The following is a 15,562-nucleotide window of genomic DNA, read 5'->3' as shown; positions in this document are numbered from 1 at the left end:
TATAATTGCATCATATTGTTGCAGCACCTGAAAGCAGGTGATGGGTCTCACTGGGCTCAGTGTAGCCCAATTCTTTTGCCCCACCCACCCCAGAGCAAGAGTGCATGGCCATATATGCAGGTAGTCCAAAGGGTCACTTCAGAGGACTGGGCATGTTTATACATCTCATATTGCCATCAAACCTCCATCTCCATGTCCTGAAAGTACCTTAAACTCTGGGAGGAAAGTAACTAGCATGGTGCATGGAAGATCATCATAGACCTTCCATTTTCTCTATTGCCCTCTAAAGAACACAAGAACGTAAGAAGACCCATGCTGGATCAGACCGAGGGTCCATCTCATTCAGCATCCTGTTCACACTGCCCAAGGGAAATCCACAAGCAGGAAATGAGTGCAACGGCACCCTGCTTCCCATGTTCCACAGCAACTGATGTACATAAGCATGTTCCCTCTGATACTGGAGGTAGAATATAGCCATCAGGACTAGCTGCAGTTATCCATGCTCTGATAACCTCTCGTTTGGATTACTGCAATGCGTTATACGTGGGGCTGCCTTTGAAAATGGTCCGGAAACTTCAGCTGGTACAAAACAGGGCAACCCATTTACTAACAGGGACTGGCCAGCGAGATCACATTACGCCGGTCCTTTTACAACTTCATTGGCTGCCAGTCCAGGTCCGGGCCCGATTTAAAGTGTTGGTATTGACATTCAAAGCCCTAAACAGTTTGGGGCCAGGTTATTTACCTCCCATATGTACCTGCCCAGACATTAAGATCATCTACAGGGGCCCTTCTCTGTGAGCCCCTGCCAAAGGAAGTGAGGCATGGGGCTACTAGGAGGAGGGCTTTCTCCTCTGTGGCACCCCGGCTGTGGAATGAGCTCCCCAGAGAGGTCCGCCTGGCTCCTACACTGTACTCCTTTCATCGCCAGCTGAAGACCTTTTTATTCTCTCAGTATTTTAACACTTAATTTTAACTTAAATTTTACTGTTCTAACTCTGTATTTTAATCTTATATCAACTTTTGCTGTGTCCTGGTGGTGCTTTTTATACTGTATTTTGTATTTGTGTTTCTAACCTGTTGGTTGTTTTATTATGGTTTTAATTTTTGTGAACCACCAAGAGAGCCTTGGCTATTGGGTGGTATAAAAATGTATTAAATAAATAAATAAATAGTCATCGATAGCCTTATCCTCCAACCTCATTATAAAGGCTTCTAAAGCGGCCATCACAACATCTTCCAGAAGTGAATTCCATAGTTTAACTTTGTGTTGTGTGAAGAAGTACTTCTTTTTTTTTCTGGCCCTGAATCTCCCACCAAATAGCTTCATGGGATGACCACAGGTGCTAATATTATGAGAGAAAGAGAAAAATGTCCCCTCATCCACTTTCTCCCCACCATGCATAATTTTGTACACCTCTACCATTTCTCTTGCATTTCTTGGACTTGGGGCCATGTACTCATATTGTTTGGGAGCACAGGTGAAAGTCTTGTAGAACTCCTCTATGTGCAGACATTGTACCCATATTAGACTAGATCAAACCCATTGTGTTTTTTAAGATACTTTATTTTTAAAATATCTTAAATTCTCTGGGGGAAGGGGAAATCACTTTTTTATTATTATTTTGCATTGCCCATGTTAAAATAAGTTCTGCTTTTCAATGTGAATGCAATTGACACAATCCAATGTTTTCCCAACAAAATGGCATGTCTTGTGGCCTACCCCGTACATCTAAGATGTCCATCTCTGTTTCAAGTATCATGACACGTTAGAGCACAATCTGAGGAACTATATGGTCCCATGGAGGCAGTTCAGTTGACTATGGCTGTAAAGCCTTCCGCACTCATCATCTGGCCAACTGGGTTTGGCTCTAATCCTAGACACAGCAATATGTGCAGATGGAGAAGACATGCACATGCAGCCGGAGGCAATTTCAAAGGTTTTATTGAAGCCAATTACCTGGCTGAATGGGCAAGACCATTTCCCCTTCAAATCTGGTTTGCTTGTTCAGTTGGATGATCACCTGCTGTAAAAACTTTTAAAACCCATCCAGCTGCATGTGCACACTTCTACCATAGCGAAGTATACGGCTCTTTAGGACCGTGTCTTTTCTGAAGGTGTTGAGATAAAGCAAAGACTCATATGGAAAGGTTCAGTCATGTTGGATACACTTTGGTCTGTGCTATTCCTACTGTCCTGAAATGCAAGAGATTTGTAGCAGGATCTATTGGGCATTGTGCATACGGAGTTAAAACACATCACAGGGTATATTTCAAAACTTGGTTTTGAATCTCATGCTGCAGGTTTAATTCCGGTAAGCCATCTACTAACCACCATATATATATTATGTCTGAAAGGGGACACCAGGTATAAAGGTACTTGACAGCTTCCATTTAATTACTGCCATGGATCCTACAAAATATAGAGCTTTCGAAATCCACCAGCCTGCTGCTTTTTCTCTGCAAAGTCACAAGCATCCAAAGTGTGTGAGTCACACTAATAGTATAGCTGGCAAGAAATGATAAATGTGGCTGCTCATTTGCCACAACATTTCCTCTGTCTAATCAAAGCTATTTGCGCCAGTGGTCATTTACACATTATATATGGTGGAAAAGGTACTTCATTAATCAATGTTACTGTCAACAGCAAAAGTCCCCATTAATTGTTGTTTAACTGCAGCCTTCTCTTTTTATCAAATAGGGGACATAATAAGGTACCAGTGTCTACCGGGCTTTACATTAGTTGGTAATGAGATTCTGACATGTAGACTGGGAGAGAGGCTACAGATGGATGGAGCACCTCCTGCTTGTCAAGGTTTTCTCTCTAGATTTGTCTTTTTTGTTTGTTTGTTTGTTTGTTTTACTCCTTATTAATGTGTATTTGCATGTGGTGTGATGTGTTTTTGGAGCTTGAATCTGCGTATGACACTGATATGAAAATTCTAAAATGTTCCATAAAGTGTTTCACAAATCCATATCCTGTCTTTTTGCCTGCTAAGCATTCAGGTCAGCCTAGACTGCTAATATATGGGATTCCAATTATATTGTATATCATACTTTTGATAACGTACTGATATCAGATAAGGAGCATAATTCCATCACCCTGCTGTGGCCTGGTCCCTCTCACTTCCATCATCCTGGTGTAACTTAGCAATCAGCCACCTAGAAGTAGGGGTGTCCTAATTTACGGAGGATTTTGGAGAGTTGGGAGAGGACAATCTTCCATTTCAAAGTATCCTCTTTTTGAAGTGTCCAGCCCAAGGCTGGCTTAAAGTCAAAGTACCATAAGGAGGGAGAGCAGCGTGGCTTGAAGTTGTCAACCAACAATTATCACCTTGTCAGCAGACTGAGCAGGCACACAGGTAGGGATGCCATCTGCATCTGTTTTGGGCTTGAAGCTAGATGATTCCTTGCTAGCTTGGCTCCCCGGACTGGAGTCTGCAGGCTGTAGTGCTTGTCCGACTCAGCACACCCGAGTCTGTCAGGTGCAATGGGCCCTGCTCCTCTGCTGAGCCACAAAATGGTTGCTCAGCCTATTCTGTAAAGGGCTCTTTTGTGCAAATGGTATCCATAAAGAGGCCCATACGTCCAAAATTACAATACGTCCTATAATTTTATGTAAATGGCCCTTTTACAGCTGCCATTTGCTCAAAACACTCTTTTACAAAAATGCTTCGACGAGGGAACAGGAGACAGCCCAGTGGTTCAGCGCCCATAGCGAGCAGGGTCGGCCGGCCGGCAGGGCTCCATTGAGTGGGACACGATGTGGGCGGAGGTGAGTCTGTTCATCCTTAGACACAGGTCTCCTAGTTGGTGTTTTCCACTATGGTGAGATATACTGCGTTTCTAAGCCAAGTATAGACATTATTTACGAATTTGCATCAGTATATATAAACGTGCCCATGCAAATGTTATGCCAATTGGTGTCCTCTTTTTTGGTGATGCATTTCCTCTTTGTTGACGATGTGTAAATTATAGCCCTACTCAGAAGGAGAAGACTGTGCAACGCCTCTCTAAAGCCTGCTGGGGCTAATTCTATTTTATAGTAATTCTGTTAGCCATCTCTCTTTTAAAGAGAGGGAGAGGGCGGAAATGAATGGCATGTTAAATAATAAATAACCCATCAAGCAATTGTGATGGCTCAAACTCTTCCTCAGGAGCTTGCATGCCATTTACAATGTGAGGAGGTCATGTTGTAGTGTGAGCAGGGAGACTGTAGTATTCTGCTCCTGAGCCAATGTTATTTCCCCCCAAAAGCAATTTCAGTTAATTGGCATCTCTAGAAGGCAGAAACAAAGGATAAAAGGGATAGTTTGGAAGAGAGGTAAGATAATTGTGGGTTAGATCAGTTGTTTCTTAAATGTTAATCATCCAATACCCAGACAGCTTTTGTTAAATGAAAAGTTGCACAGAAATGCACATATTTATTATGTGAAAGATTATGCATACATTTAATTCAAGTTTCTGAACATTCAGAACCTTGAATGTGTAGAACTTTCAAAAACATCTAGCTACCCGTAGGCCTCAATGTCTTTAATTTTTGACCTTTCAAATTTGTTGTCAGCATACCTAGGAAGTAGGTTAGAGATGGAGACGTTTCCCAAATCCTATTCTAACTAATACCAGTATGGATTAATACTTTTTTCTTCTTTCCCCTCCATTTTAAAAAGTCTATCACCATTTTTCTCTAATGCAAAAGCAGATGAACACATTTTCTTTTTTGTTTTCAGAATCTCAATGCATCAACAATGATTAAAAGAAAACAAAGGACTTATTTTAGCTTAAACTGTTGTGAAAGATCTGTTTCAGGAAATAGATTCTCACTTCAGAATTGATGTGCTGTTTTCCTTCTGTACCCACATTGGTGGTGGTTGGCAGCCTGGTGATGCCTTTCTCTGCACTAGGACCAGCACTCTGATAAAGACAAAAAGAAACTATAACATACGCATGTGTGCTAAGTAAAACCTGCTGCTTAGCTAAGCTTTGAGAAAGTTTTTCAGTGGAATTCGAGGATTAGACAAGATTGTTAAGACTCAGTTGGCCAAAACATTAAACTAAAGCCAGTGTAGGCCATGTTTGTCACAGAGGGTTTCACTGACATTTCAGAGAAGTACTGTGAAGAAATGAAATTAACATGAAATAATTAAGGGCTCCCTCATTTAATGATGGGACACTGAGATAGTGAGGTATAGTTTTCCTAATAGAAGCATGTCTCTTATATTTAAATGAAGGGTTTTAATTCACCCAACATATACCGATTATATGTGGGCCCATTTATTTACCAGGTTTTAATTAAAGTCAGTATCATGGATAGCAATAAATCCAAAGTTGCTGTTAAAATCTGCTGCATATGTGTGGTGTATCAAATTATCTTATCCTCTTTCCCTTCAACCTATGGAGGAATTTGTAAAGATGCTTGAAAGGTCTGCTGAACTGGTTTGCAAATATTTTCATTTATTTTCTGACGTAAAACATTGTACTGACCCATTGGAAAAGAGCAATTTAAACCAATTCATAACAGTAGTGACAAGTGCCTTACTTCCACGCCCAACAAAATTCTTAGTGAAAAATCGGCCCCAAACGGATGCCCGCGACATTCCTAGTGATAAATAACTACATTTATTTATTTATATATGGAAACCCTCTCCAGGCATTCAATGAAGAGAGCTTTCCTGTAAGCATGGAGAGACCTGGAATGTGCACTCTGCCCCCATCCCACCCATTCCTGACCCCCTAGTGTTGACAAGAAAGGTCTTCAAGGACATCTAATTGCATTAGAGCATGCATCCATTATTATTTAATGCATAATCATGAATTCTTGTAAACCACCCAGAAAAATAGTTGTAAAGTGCCCAGAGAGCTTTGGCTATTGGACTGTACAAAACTGCATCATCATCATCATCATCATCATCATCATCTAATTCATTGACATACCCAATGACAAAAATGTTGTAGAAAAGGAAGAAGAAACGAGACAAAAACATAAACCACTGGCCATGGAAGTCAAAGAACTATGGCAACAGGAAAAGGTCATAATTATTCCGTTAGTCACATCAGTCACCAGCATCACATCAAAAAACTTCACAGAAAATGTTCAGAAATTGGGCCTACCAAAATACATCCACGCCAACATACATAAAATATATTCAATAGTCAGGAAATTCCTGAATCAATAAAAGACAGCATGACTTGGCAAAGCCCATCATATCCATCTAGAAAAATCACCACAATCAAGAAAAGAGAGATAATAATGATGATGATGATGATAAAACAATATAAATCAAATACATAAAATTAATTAAAAGTGCATATAAGACCAATACAATATTAAAATAACAATCAGGACATCTTAAAATTCTTAGGTTTAAAATTCATCTGGGTAGGCCTGCTGGAAGAGACTAGTCTTTATAGCTGTCTTAAACTCAGAGAGAATGTTAAGTTGATGAATCTCCTCTGAAAGGCCATATTAATAATAACATACATATCATTTATAATAATAATAATAATAATAATAATAAATATTATATTAATAATTATATAAACAATAATAGCAGCATCTGAAGCATTTAAGAAAGGAACAAAAGTAGGGATGTTCGAAGAACCTATTTGTGGGATGGAGCTCAACGTGGTTTCGTCAGCTTGATCCCCCACATTTTGACTTCCACCAGCTGATCTGACTTGGGGCTCATCTACACCAAGCAGGATATTCCACTATGAAAGCGGTATATAAAAGGCAGGAGCCACACTACTGCTTTATAGTGGTATTGAAGTGCACTGTCCACTGTTGGGGCCCATTGACACATACCATATACCACTTTCCTACTACTACATCCTGCTTGGTGTGGCTCCTGACTTTTATATACTGCTTTCATAGTGGAATATCCTGCTTGGTGCAGATGAGCCCTTGGTCTGCAGTGAGTTGAGCCAGCTAGTGAATTTTCCACCTCTTTTTTTTTATGGACATCTGCGCAAATTGAAGACACAATGTGTATTTACGTAAATACAATTTTAAAACAGGAGAAGTTCCTGGATTCCTGGGAATATTCACGGCTCAGCTTGCAAATGGCAGCCAAGTTGGGGGCACTGCAGAAATCCAGTGAGACCAAAAAGGGCCAGATGTCCCAGCAATGGACATCCCTAAGTGACAAATCAAACACAAAACCTACAAAGCATTTTAAAATGTTATTTTTATCTATGTTTTATGTTCATAGATATGAAGTTATTGATGCATATGTTTAGAATGTCCAGAAATGAATCATTCTATATTATATCTTTCCAGCTACCTAAATATTCATAACACAGCTCTTCTGTTTTGCAGTACTATGTCCTGCAAATGAATTGCGCCTGGATTCAACGGGAGTTATACTGAGCCCTGGTTACCCGGATAGCTATCCAAACCTCCAGATGTGTGCATGGACCATTTCAGTGGAAAAGGGTTACAATATCAGCCTTTACTTCGAATCGTTCCAGACAGAAAAGGAATTTGATATACTTGAGGTGTTTGATGGTAATTACGCAATATTGAGCCTTGGATGATTTAGAATCATATCAATATCTAGGTTTTACAGCAGGAGGGGCCATAGCTCAGGTGGGAGAGGCCATAGCTCAGGGTGATAGAGCACATGGTTTGCATGCCGAATGTCCCCGGTTTGATCCGTGGCTTCTCCAGGGAGAGCAAGGAAGGATTCCTGCCTGAAACCCTTGAGAGCCGCTGCTAGTCAGTGTCGACAATACTAGGCAAGATGGGCCAATGGCCTGACTCAGTATAAGGCAGATTCCTGTGTTCCTATTTTTGGGTTACAGTGTTGTTTTAGATTGCACTCCATTATGAAAGATTACCATGAATGGTATCAGCCATGCAGCATATTGTTACAATGTGTTGCACGCTTTTTACTTGTCCAGGAAACACTTTTGTTATGTCTCTAATTTAAGTCTTTCTTTTTTCTTCTCTCTGCCTCATCCCTCTTCCCCTGCTATCAAGGACCAAATAGTCACAGTCCATTGCTAATCTCCCTAAGTGGAGATTACTCCTCATCTCTAAATATAACTAGCAGTGGCCATGAAGTGTTCCTTCGGTGGTCAGCAGACCATGGCACCAACAAAAAGGGTTTCAGGATAAGATATATAGGTACGTAAATAAAATCGTCCCTTTTTCTGCCCTTCAAAAAAATCATCAGGGGCAGCCTCCCATATGTATACTAATGCTGGGGGTGGGGTGTGTGGGTAGTCTATGGGGCAGTAAAACTAGAAGTATGATCTGTTATATTGGTTTGTTTGTCTACATGGAATGATGGAATGGTGAAAGAAGTCTACAGCCAAAGTACCTTAGAAGGTAGTGGGCTCTGCCACACTTACCCTATTTCTTCAATTCTAAGATACACTTTTCCCCCCATATAAACATCTCTAAAAATGGGGTGTGTCTTAGAATCGCGGGTGTGTCTTAGGGTTGTTGTTGTTTTTCTGTTGGTGGTACTGAAATTAGTGTGTGTCTTACAATCGATGGCGCCTTACAATCAAAGAAATACGGTAGAGGCATTCAAGAGGCAGCTGGACAGACATCTGACAGGAATGCTTTAAGGTGGATTCCTGCATTGAGCGGGGGATTGGATTCAATGGCCTTATAGGCCCCTTCCAACTCTACTATTCTATCATTCTGTGATTCTACCTCAAAGTAGTAGCTTCTGATCCTCCAGTGAAGTTATATGCCCTTGGATCCTTGTTCCCAAACATTTTCCCATTCTAGTTTACAGATCTCTGAAACCCTCTAAGGAGTGACAATTGTACTGAAGGTCTTTTAGATTTCCTAGGAATTGTTCAGATCTTTCACCTGATGGGAGAGTCACAAATTTCCTTTGAGTTTCACTTTAAACAAGGTTTAAGTGAAAACTTTGTGGCTGAACTAGGTCTAATTTTGAGGATGTGAGATGTGGATAACTTTTAGGAAAGGTGTAAGAGCCACAATAACATTCCCATTTTGAGGTGTCATTGTTAATTTGATAATGTAATCACAGAAAAAGCTTTTAATGCTCATATATTGACCACACTTACCTTTTCTTAATTTTTGTAATTTTCTTAAATGAAGCATTTAATACATTTCAATTTACTTTTTAGTCTGTGATGGGGTGTGTCTGTTTGGACTTAGTTTAGTTACCCTTTGGTGTCTAGAACCCAATCAGTGGAGGTTCAAAAGTTAAACAAGACCAAATTAACAGCCATGATTGACCCAGAAGACCAGACCAGCGCAGAATCACAGTCCTTGAGTTGAGGATTGTGTTGCTACTGCCCCAAAGTCTTTTTAAAAAAATCTTATCCCAGTATTATTAATATTTTTAAAAAATGTCTGTAGTTTCTTTACACATTTGAGCAGGTCACACAGCCTCTCTTAACAGACAGGACAATATCTTGAATCCCAAGATGTAATGTTAACAAAAACATTTTTTTAAAGGATCAAGAAAGTCATAGGATTGAAAATAAAGAAAATGCATTATAACTAACATGCATTATTAAAATGCTGGTCTCTTATCTTTTCAAGTAGAGATGGCAGGGCCAGACTTAGGGGTGGTTGAGGTGGGTGGTCACCCGGGTCACCAAGTTGACAGGGGTGCCAAGCTGAGCTGAGGGGGACACTAAACTCAGATGAAGGTGGCACCAAGCTAAGCTGGGAAGGGTGCCAAGCTGAGCTGAGGGGGGCATTAAACTGACCTGAAGGTGGCACCAAGCTAAGCTGAGAAGGGTGCCAAGCTGAGCTGAGGGGGACACTAAACTCAGCTGAAGGTGGCACCAAGCTAAGCTGAGAAAGGTGCCAAGATGAGCTGAGGGGGGCATTAAACTGACCTGAAGGTGGCACCAAGCTAAGCTGAGAAGGGTGCCAAGATGAGCTGAGGGGGGCACAAAGCAGAGTGCATTGGCTTGTTTTTAATGTACTGTCTATAGTGAGCTAGGGTGGCAAAACCAACCAACCAAAAGTGTCTGAACCTTTCTTTTATGGTTTTACTGGTTGTTTGGGTGCTAAACTATGTAAATAATCTTCCTTCTATTATCTTTAAATTATGTTTCGTTTTCACTTTCTACTTTGATATCATTTGTGCTACCTAAAAAATAGTGAAAGACAACTTTATTTTGAGGCAAGGTTACCGTGCACCTAGCACTTTAAGAACTTTAAACACTATAAACACTACATAAATCATAATAAAATAAAGCTATAAGCTCTAGGTCAGCTGGATAGCTTTTTTTTATTTATAACTTTTCTTTATTGGACATTTTAAAATAAAGAATGCTTTCCAAAACAGAGGAACGGCTACAGAACAACAACAAAAATTATAAGTAGATTTGTAATAGTTCTGCAGGGTTGCATATTGCACTACCAGTGCTCAGAATGTAGCTTTTTGAACTTTTGTTTGTGCAAACCATCACGTAGTAGCTGAGATATCAGATAAGTTCAAAGATTCTTTTATAGAACCTCAAACCTAGTTACTTCTCAAACCAGACATCACAGAAGCAAATGACAGTATTGCTAGCAGAAGTGGTGTGAGTGTGTGTACGCCATGCAAGATCCTCCTTAAAACAGACATTTCTCAAATTGAACAAAATTTAGGAGCAGTCATTTTTGTACTGTCAATATTTTTTTTTGGAGGTCTTTCTCTCCTCCATCGCATGCTAGGTGCGTTCCCATTCCTTTTATACAGCAAAGGACCTATGTCATTGTTCTTGAACTTCTTGCCAATATTAATTACCCTGGAAACATGTTAAAACAAGTATCAATTACAATATGCAGAATTTTCAGAAAGAAAATTGAACTTAGATGTCAACACAGTGTAAGTAGATTCCATTTGTAATTAACGCATGCAAATTTCATCAGATGGGAAGAAGTAAGATTTATAAATCATGTGGATGGGAAAATAAATGATTCAGTGAAATTGCTTTTATTTCCAAAGTGAAGCCTTCAGTATCTTATTAGATAATATACAGTGCTCTGCAAGATATTTTGTGGGCTTTTGTGTGGATTGTGAAGTTATTACACCAATTTTAAATTCACTTCACTGGCTGCCAATTAGTTTCTGGGTGGAGTATAAAGTGTTGGTTAATACCTTTAAAGCCCTACATAGTTTGGGTCCAGGTTACCTGCAGGATCGCCTTCTCCCATACAATCTGCCCTGGACACTCGAGTCCTCTAGGAATAATTTACTTCAGTCAGTGAAAACTAGGTTGACAACCATTACCCAGAGGACCTTTTCTTCTGCTGCTCCCAGACTGTGGAATGGCCTGCCGGGAGAGATTTGCCAACTTAACAGTATTTCCGAATTTTAAAAAACTATAAAGACTGATCTCTTCCAGCAGGCCTACCCAGTTGAATTTTAAGTAGTCTGGCTATTATTTTAATAATGTATTAGTTTTATATGTTTTTAATCCATTTTATACATTTTATAGTATTTTTATATTTGATGTTGTTCGCCACCTCAAGACAAAGGGAGAGGTGGATAATAAATATATTATTATTATTATTATTATTATTATTATTATTATTATTATTTGTGACAAATTTTGGCTATCTGGAAAACCACCTTCCATATATAACTGCTTGGTGTGCTTTTTTTCAAGCGAAGAGCCAGGTGCAAAGCTAGAGCCTAATGTGACGTACCTTTTCTTTTGGGGTAAGCAGGCCCAAACAGGCCATTACAGTGCTAAGATGGTCTTTGTGCCCCTTTTATTATTATTATTTATTTATATAGCACCATCAGTGTACATGGTGCTGTACAACCCCTCCTCAATAATGCTCAGGCACAGCTGCAAAATATACTCTTGGTATTTCCTCTCTACTTGCAGGTTTCTCTACCACGGCTGCTAAAAGGACCAGACTACCAAGTGTCGCAGTTCCCAAAGGCAAATGCTTCCTGTTAAATGATGACATGTGAGGGGGAGAAACTTATGCATTGTTTGTTTTGTTTTCAAAGCCTTGTACTGCAGTACTCCTGAATCGCCTCCTCATGGGTTCATTGTTAGTCAGACAGGCGGGCAGCTCAACAGTGTGGTTCGCTGGGCTTGTGACCGAGGATTCCGGCTTGTTGGAAAAAGCATGGCTGTGTGTAGGAAATCTCCCCATGGGTATCATGCATGGGATGTACCTGTCCCAGCGTGTCAAGGTAATGACTTTCATTGCAAATCTGGATTTACACACATTGTCTTTGGCCCACATTTGTAGAGACATTCTTTTACACTAGTAGTGTTGCTCACTTCAGTTAGTAGACAATGCAGCAGCTTGGTTACCGATTGGGACCAGCTGTAGAAAGCATATCACTCCAATTTTTGGACAGCTACAGTGGTTTGCTATCAATTCACAGTGTAGGTTGCTACCTTTACAGTCCAATCATATAGCTGTCTACTGAGAAGCAAACCCCATTGAGTTCAATGGGCCTTGCTCCCAGGGAAGTGTGTATAGGACTCCCACCTCAAAGCTTGGGGCCCAGCTAACAGAAAAACCCATTGAGCCTGCCTATACCTTATGATCTTTATTAGAGGCCCTCCTCTGAGTCCCAGCACCATCAGAGTTAGGCTAGTGGTGGCCAGAGAGAGGGCCTTCTCAGTCATGGCACCTCACATTTGGAATGCTCTCTTCTAAAATACTCATCATGTAGGGTGACCATATGAAAAGGAGGACAGGGCTCCTGTATCCTTAACAGTTGTATTGAAAAGGGAGTTTCAGCAGGTGTCATTTGTATATATGGAGAACCTGGTGAAATTTCCTCTTCATCACAACAGTTAAAGCTGCAGGTGCCCTGCCCTCTTTTAAATCTGGTATAGCTCCTGCACTTTAACTGTTGTAATAGAAGGAATTTCACCAGGTTCCCCATATATACAATTGACACCTGCTGAAATTCCTTTTTCTATGCAACTATTAAAGATACAGGAGCCCTGTCCTCCTTTTCATATGGTCACCCTACGTCATGGACCTTCCAGGAGCACAACAACCCTTTTTGCCAGGTGTTCATGACTCGGTCACCACTTTTTCGTTGTTGTTGTTGTTGGTTTTATTGTTGTTGTTATTATTAAATCTTCATAGTCATTTTATTGATATTTCAGGGAAGTGTATTAATTTTTTATTCCCATATTTCTTAAATACGTTGTACTTCCATTGTACTTTATGTTTGTAAATAGGATGTCATATACTTAATTGATAAAAATTCTAGAATGGGATTTTTATCATTATTCACCTTTCATGTCTTTCGAAAGATTGCTGAGATTCAGATAATCTGTTGCGTGGATTTACAACTACGGATACTGGAAATTAATTTTTTTATTTTTTTTTTAAGATATTCTATATGACATGGAAAGAATGATGTCCCTTTTTTTGAACAATTTGCAGTATGCATTTTTTAATAATAAAACATGAATTATGTTGCAAACAGCACCATTTCAGTGCTAAAGTATATATAAAATCCCATAATGACATGTTTTAATCTATAGTACTTCTATTCAAGTTTCCTTCAATGATGGGAAACCTAATGTGATTGGTGATTATTAATGACAAATCTTTATTAATATTTTCCATTTTGGTACATGAACTAGGGGAAGTCATTAATACTGGTTTACTATTCATACTATCATCTCAGATATGTCTGAGTGCAAACCTCCATTAGAGAAATGTTATCCAAGTGTTTTCCTGACTTAAATGCAAGCCCACATGTACATTTTCCCTGACCTTTAGAGAAATGGGAGGTTGAAATTTTCTTAATGCTAATTTCTCATTAGTAGTTTTGGGGAACAAACAAAAGAATCTCTGTATGTATTTTGAAACAAAATTCAAAAGCCATGGCGTGGTGGTAATTTAATTTCTATTAATACTTAAAAGTTGTACAAAGTTTGTCCAACATCTACATATTTAAAAAGGTTATTTGAGTGCTGGTTTAATTTGTTCTGCCATGTTGTTTAACCAATAGTTGCACAGCTAGTGATCCATCAAGACAAAAATAGCAAGCAAGCAGCAGCACATGAGAAAGCAGCATTTTTTTACAACTAACCCAGGAGACTCGTTTTTGTTTCTTTTCAGCATTATAAATCATCATATCTACCTTGATTGGCATGTGAGAAATTCAGAACCATAAAATGGAGGATGGATGTATAGAATATACTAACCTCAATGTTCAATTTGCACTGTTCCATATAGTCTGCTACAGTAGTTCATTCCCCCACCCCAACCTTTGAATTTATGGCACTTTTGACAGGCAGAATGCTGAAAAGACTTTATGAGAAAAATGTCCAAGAGTTAGACAGTATCTGGTAAATTTTAGTTTGCTAGAATAACTCAGGTGGGGAGAAACAAAAGGTAATCTGGTTATCGGATGGGAAAGAAAGCACAATGGCTTTATTAAAACAGGCAAAAGCAAACCGTTTGCAAAAGGTACAAGCACATAGCATATGGCTTGCTTTGGTCCATGTTTTGGAGATCCTCCTCCTCCTCGTCCTCCTCCTCGTCCTCCTCCTGTGCTACTTCTCTGACTACCACAGAGATTGAACATTTATTTAGCACTAAAGGTGATATCCAACTGTGCTCTAGCCCTAGCACTAATGATGATGCTTGCATGACATAACTAGTGGTTGCTAGGGCAATAGGAATAGTGGTGAGATGCTGCCAAATTTTGTGTCACTTACAGACAATTTGCTCAGTCAGCACACAAATGGAAGGATCAAAGAATAGTAGAACTCTGGCCTGGGCTGTGGTAGCTAACAGCAATCACCATGCAAAGCAGTTGAAGCCCAGAGATGGTTTTGCACAAGAAGTTGGCTTTCAGAAACGTTGCCTATTTGGATAGAGTGGAGGGTGGCTGTTATAGGCGTAGGGATCAGCCTAAGGCCACGGCTAGGCGAGGGGTTAGGAGGACGATGATCTTGCAATTTTATGATCATTATATCATTGCCCTGGTCTACACGTGGTGTGCAATATCGCAGCCGCCATTTTTGATTTTTGTTTTAAAAGGACAATGAGTGCAGGAGTGCTTGAATGAAAGGTAACTCATGAGGAGCTGCGGCAACCCGTAACGCCCGGCCACACGTTACGTGGTCTCGGGATCATCCCGAGACTGTGGAAAAAGTGGGAATAAAGGGCCTGCCGATATCCTGGGCCAACAGAGGAATCATCCCTCCCTGCTCTCCGGATCCCCTGTGCATCATGTGTATGTACAGGGATGATCCTGGGATATAGGGCTAGTCTAGCCATGGCCCAAGAGAAGACAGAGGTGGTGGTGGTGGTGGTATTATTATTATTATTATTATTATTATTATTATTATTATTATTATTGCATTTCTATACCACCCAATAGCCGAAGCTCTCTGGTAACTAAATGAGGTTTTGTTGAGAAAATTAGACATTGGTATAAGAGGTAGCACTTTCCCTTTGCAATACATTTCATCCTGATTACCACACTAGGGCAGTTTGCATCCACACCCAAGATCATTACAATGAGCCATGGCATTTAGTGTACTGTAACTCCTGCTGAACTGCATCCTTACAAATGCTTGCCAGTTCTGGGATCTTTTTTACTTGGAAATAAGCCTTACTATATTCAGT

General features: G+C 39.9%; 1 protein-coding gene across 1 annotated transcript in view; it reads left to right on the top strand.

Annotated features, from left to right (window-relative positions):
• CSMD3 (CUB and Sushi multiple domains 3) overlaps nt 1–15,562 on the top strand; it is a 787,235-nt gene that overhangs the window by 680,207 nt on the left and 91,466 nt on the right. Inside the window, exons 46-49 of the mRNA XM_063131067.1 lie at nt 2,702–2,815; nt 7,319–7,507; nt 7,982–8,128; nt 11,952–12,140. Of these exons, the coding sequence (XP_062987137.1) occupies nt 2,702–2,815; nt 7,319–7,507; nt 7,982–8,128; nt 11,952–12,140 (639 nt within the window). The remainder of the gene's footprint in view (nt 1–2,701; nt 2,816–7,318; nt 7,508–7,981; nt 8,129–11,951; nt 12,141–15,562) is intronic.

The sequence above is a fragment of the Elgaria multicarinata genome, chromosome 7 (genome assembly GCF_023053635.1).
Source record: "Elgaria multicarinata webbii isolate HBS135686 ecotype San Diego chromosome 7, rElgMul1.1.pri, whole genome shotgun sequence".
Taxonomy (NCBI): domain Eukaryota; kingdom Metazoa; phylum Chordata; class Lepidosauria; order Squamata; family Anguidae; genus Elgaria; species Elgaria multicarinata.
This window is presented reverse-complemented; position numbering and strand designations above follow the sequence as displayed.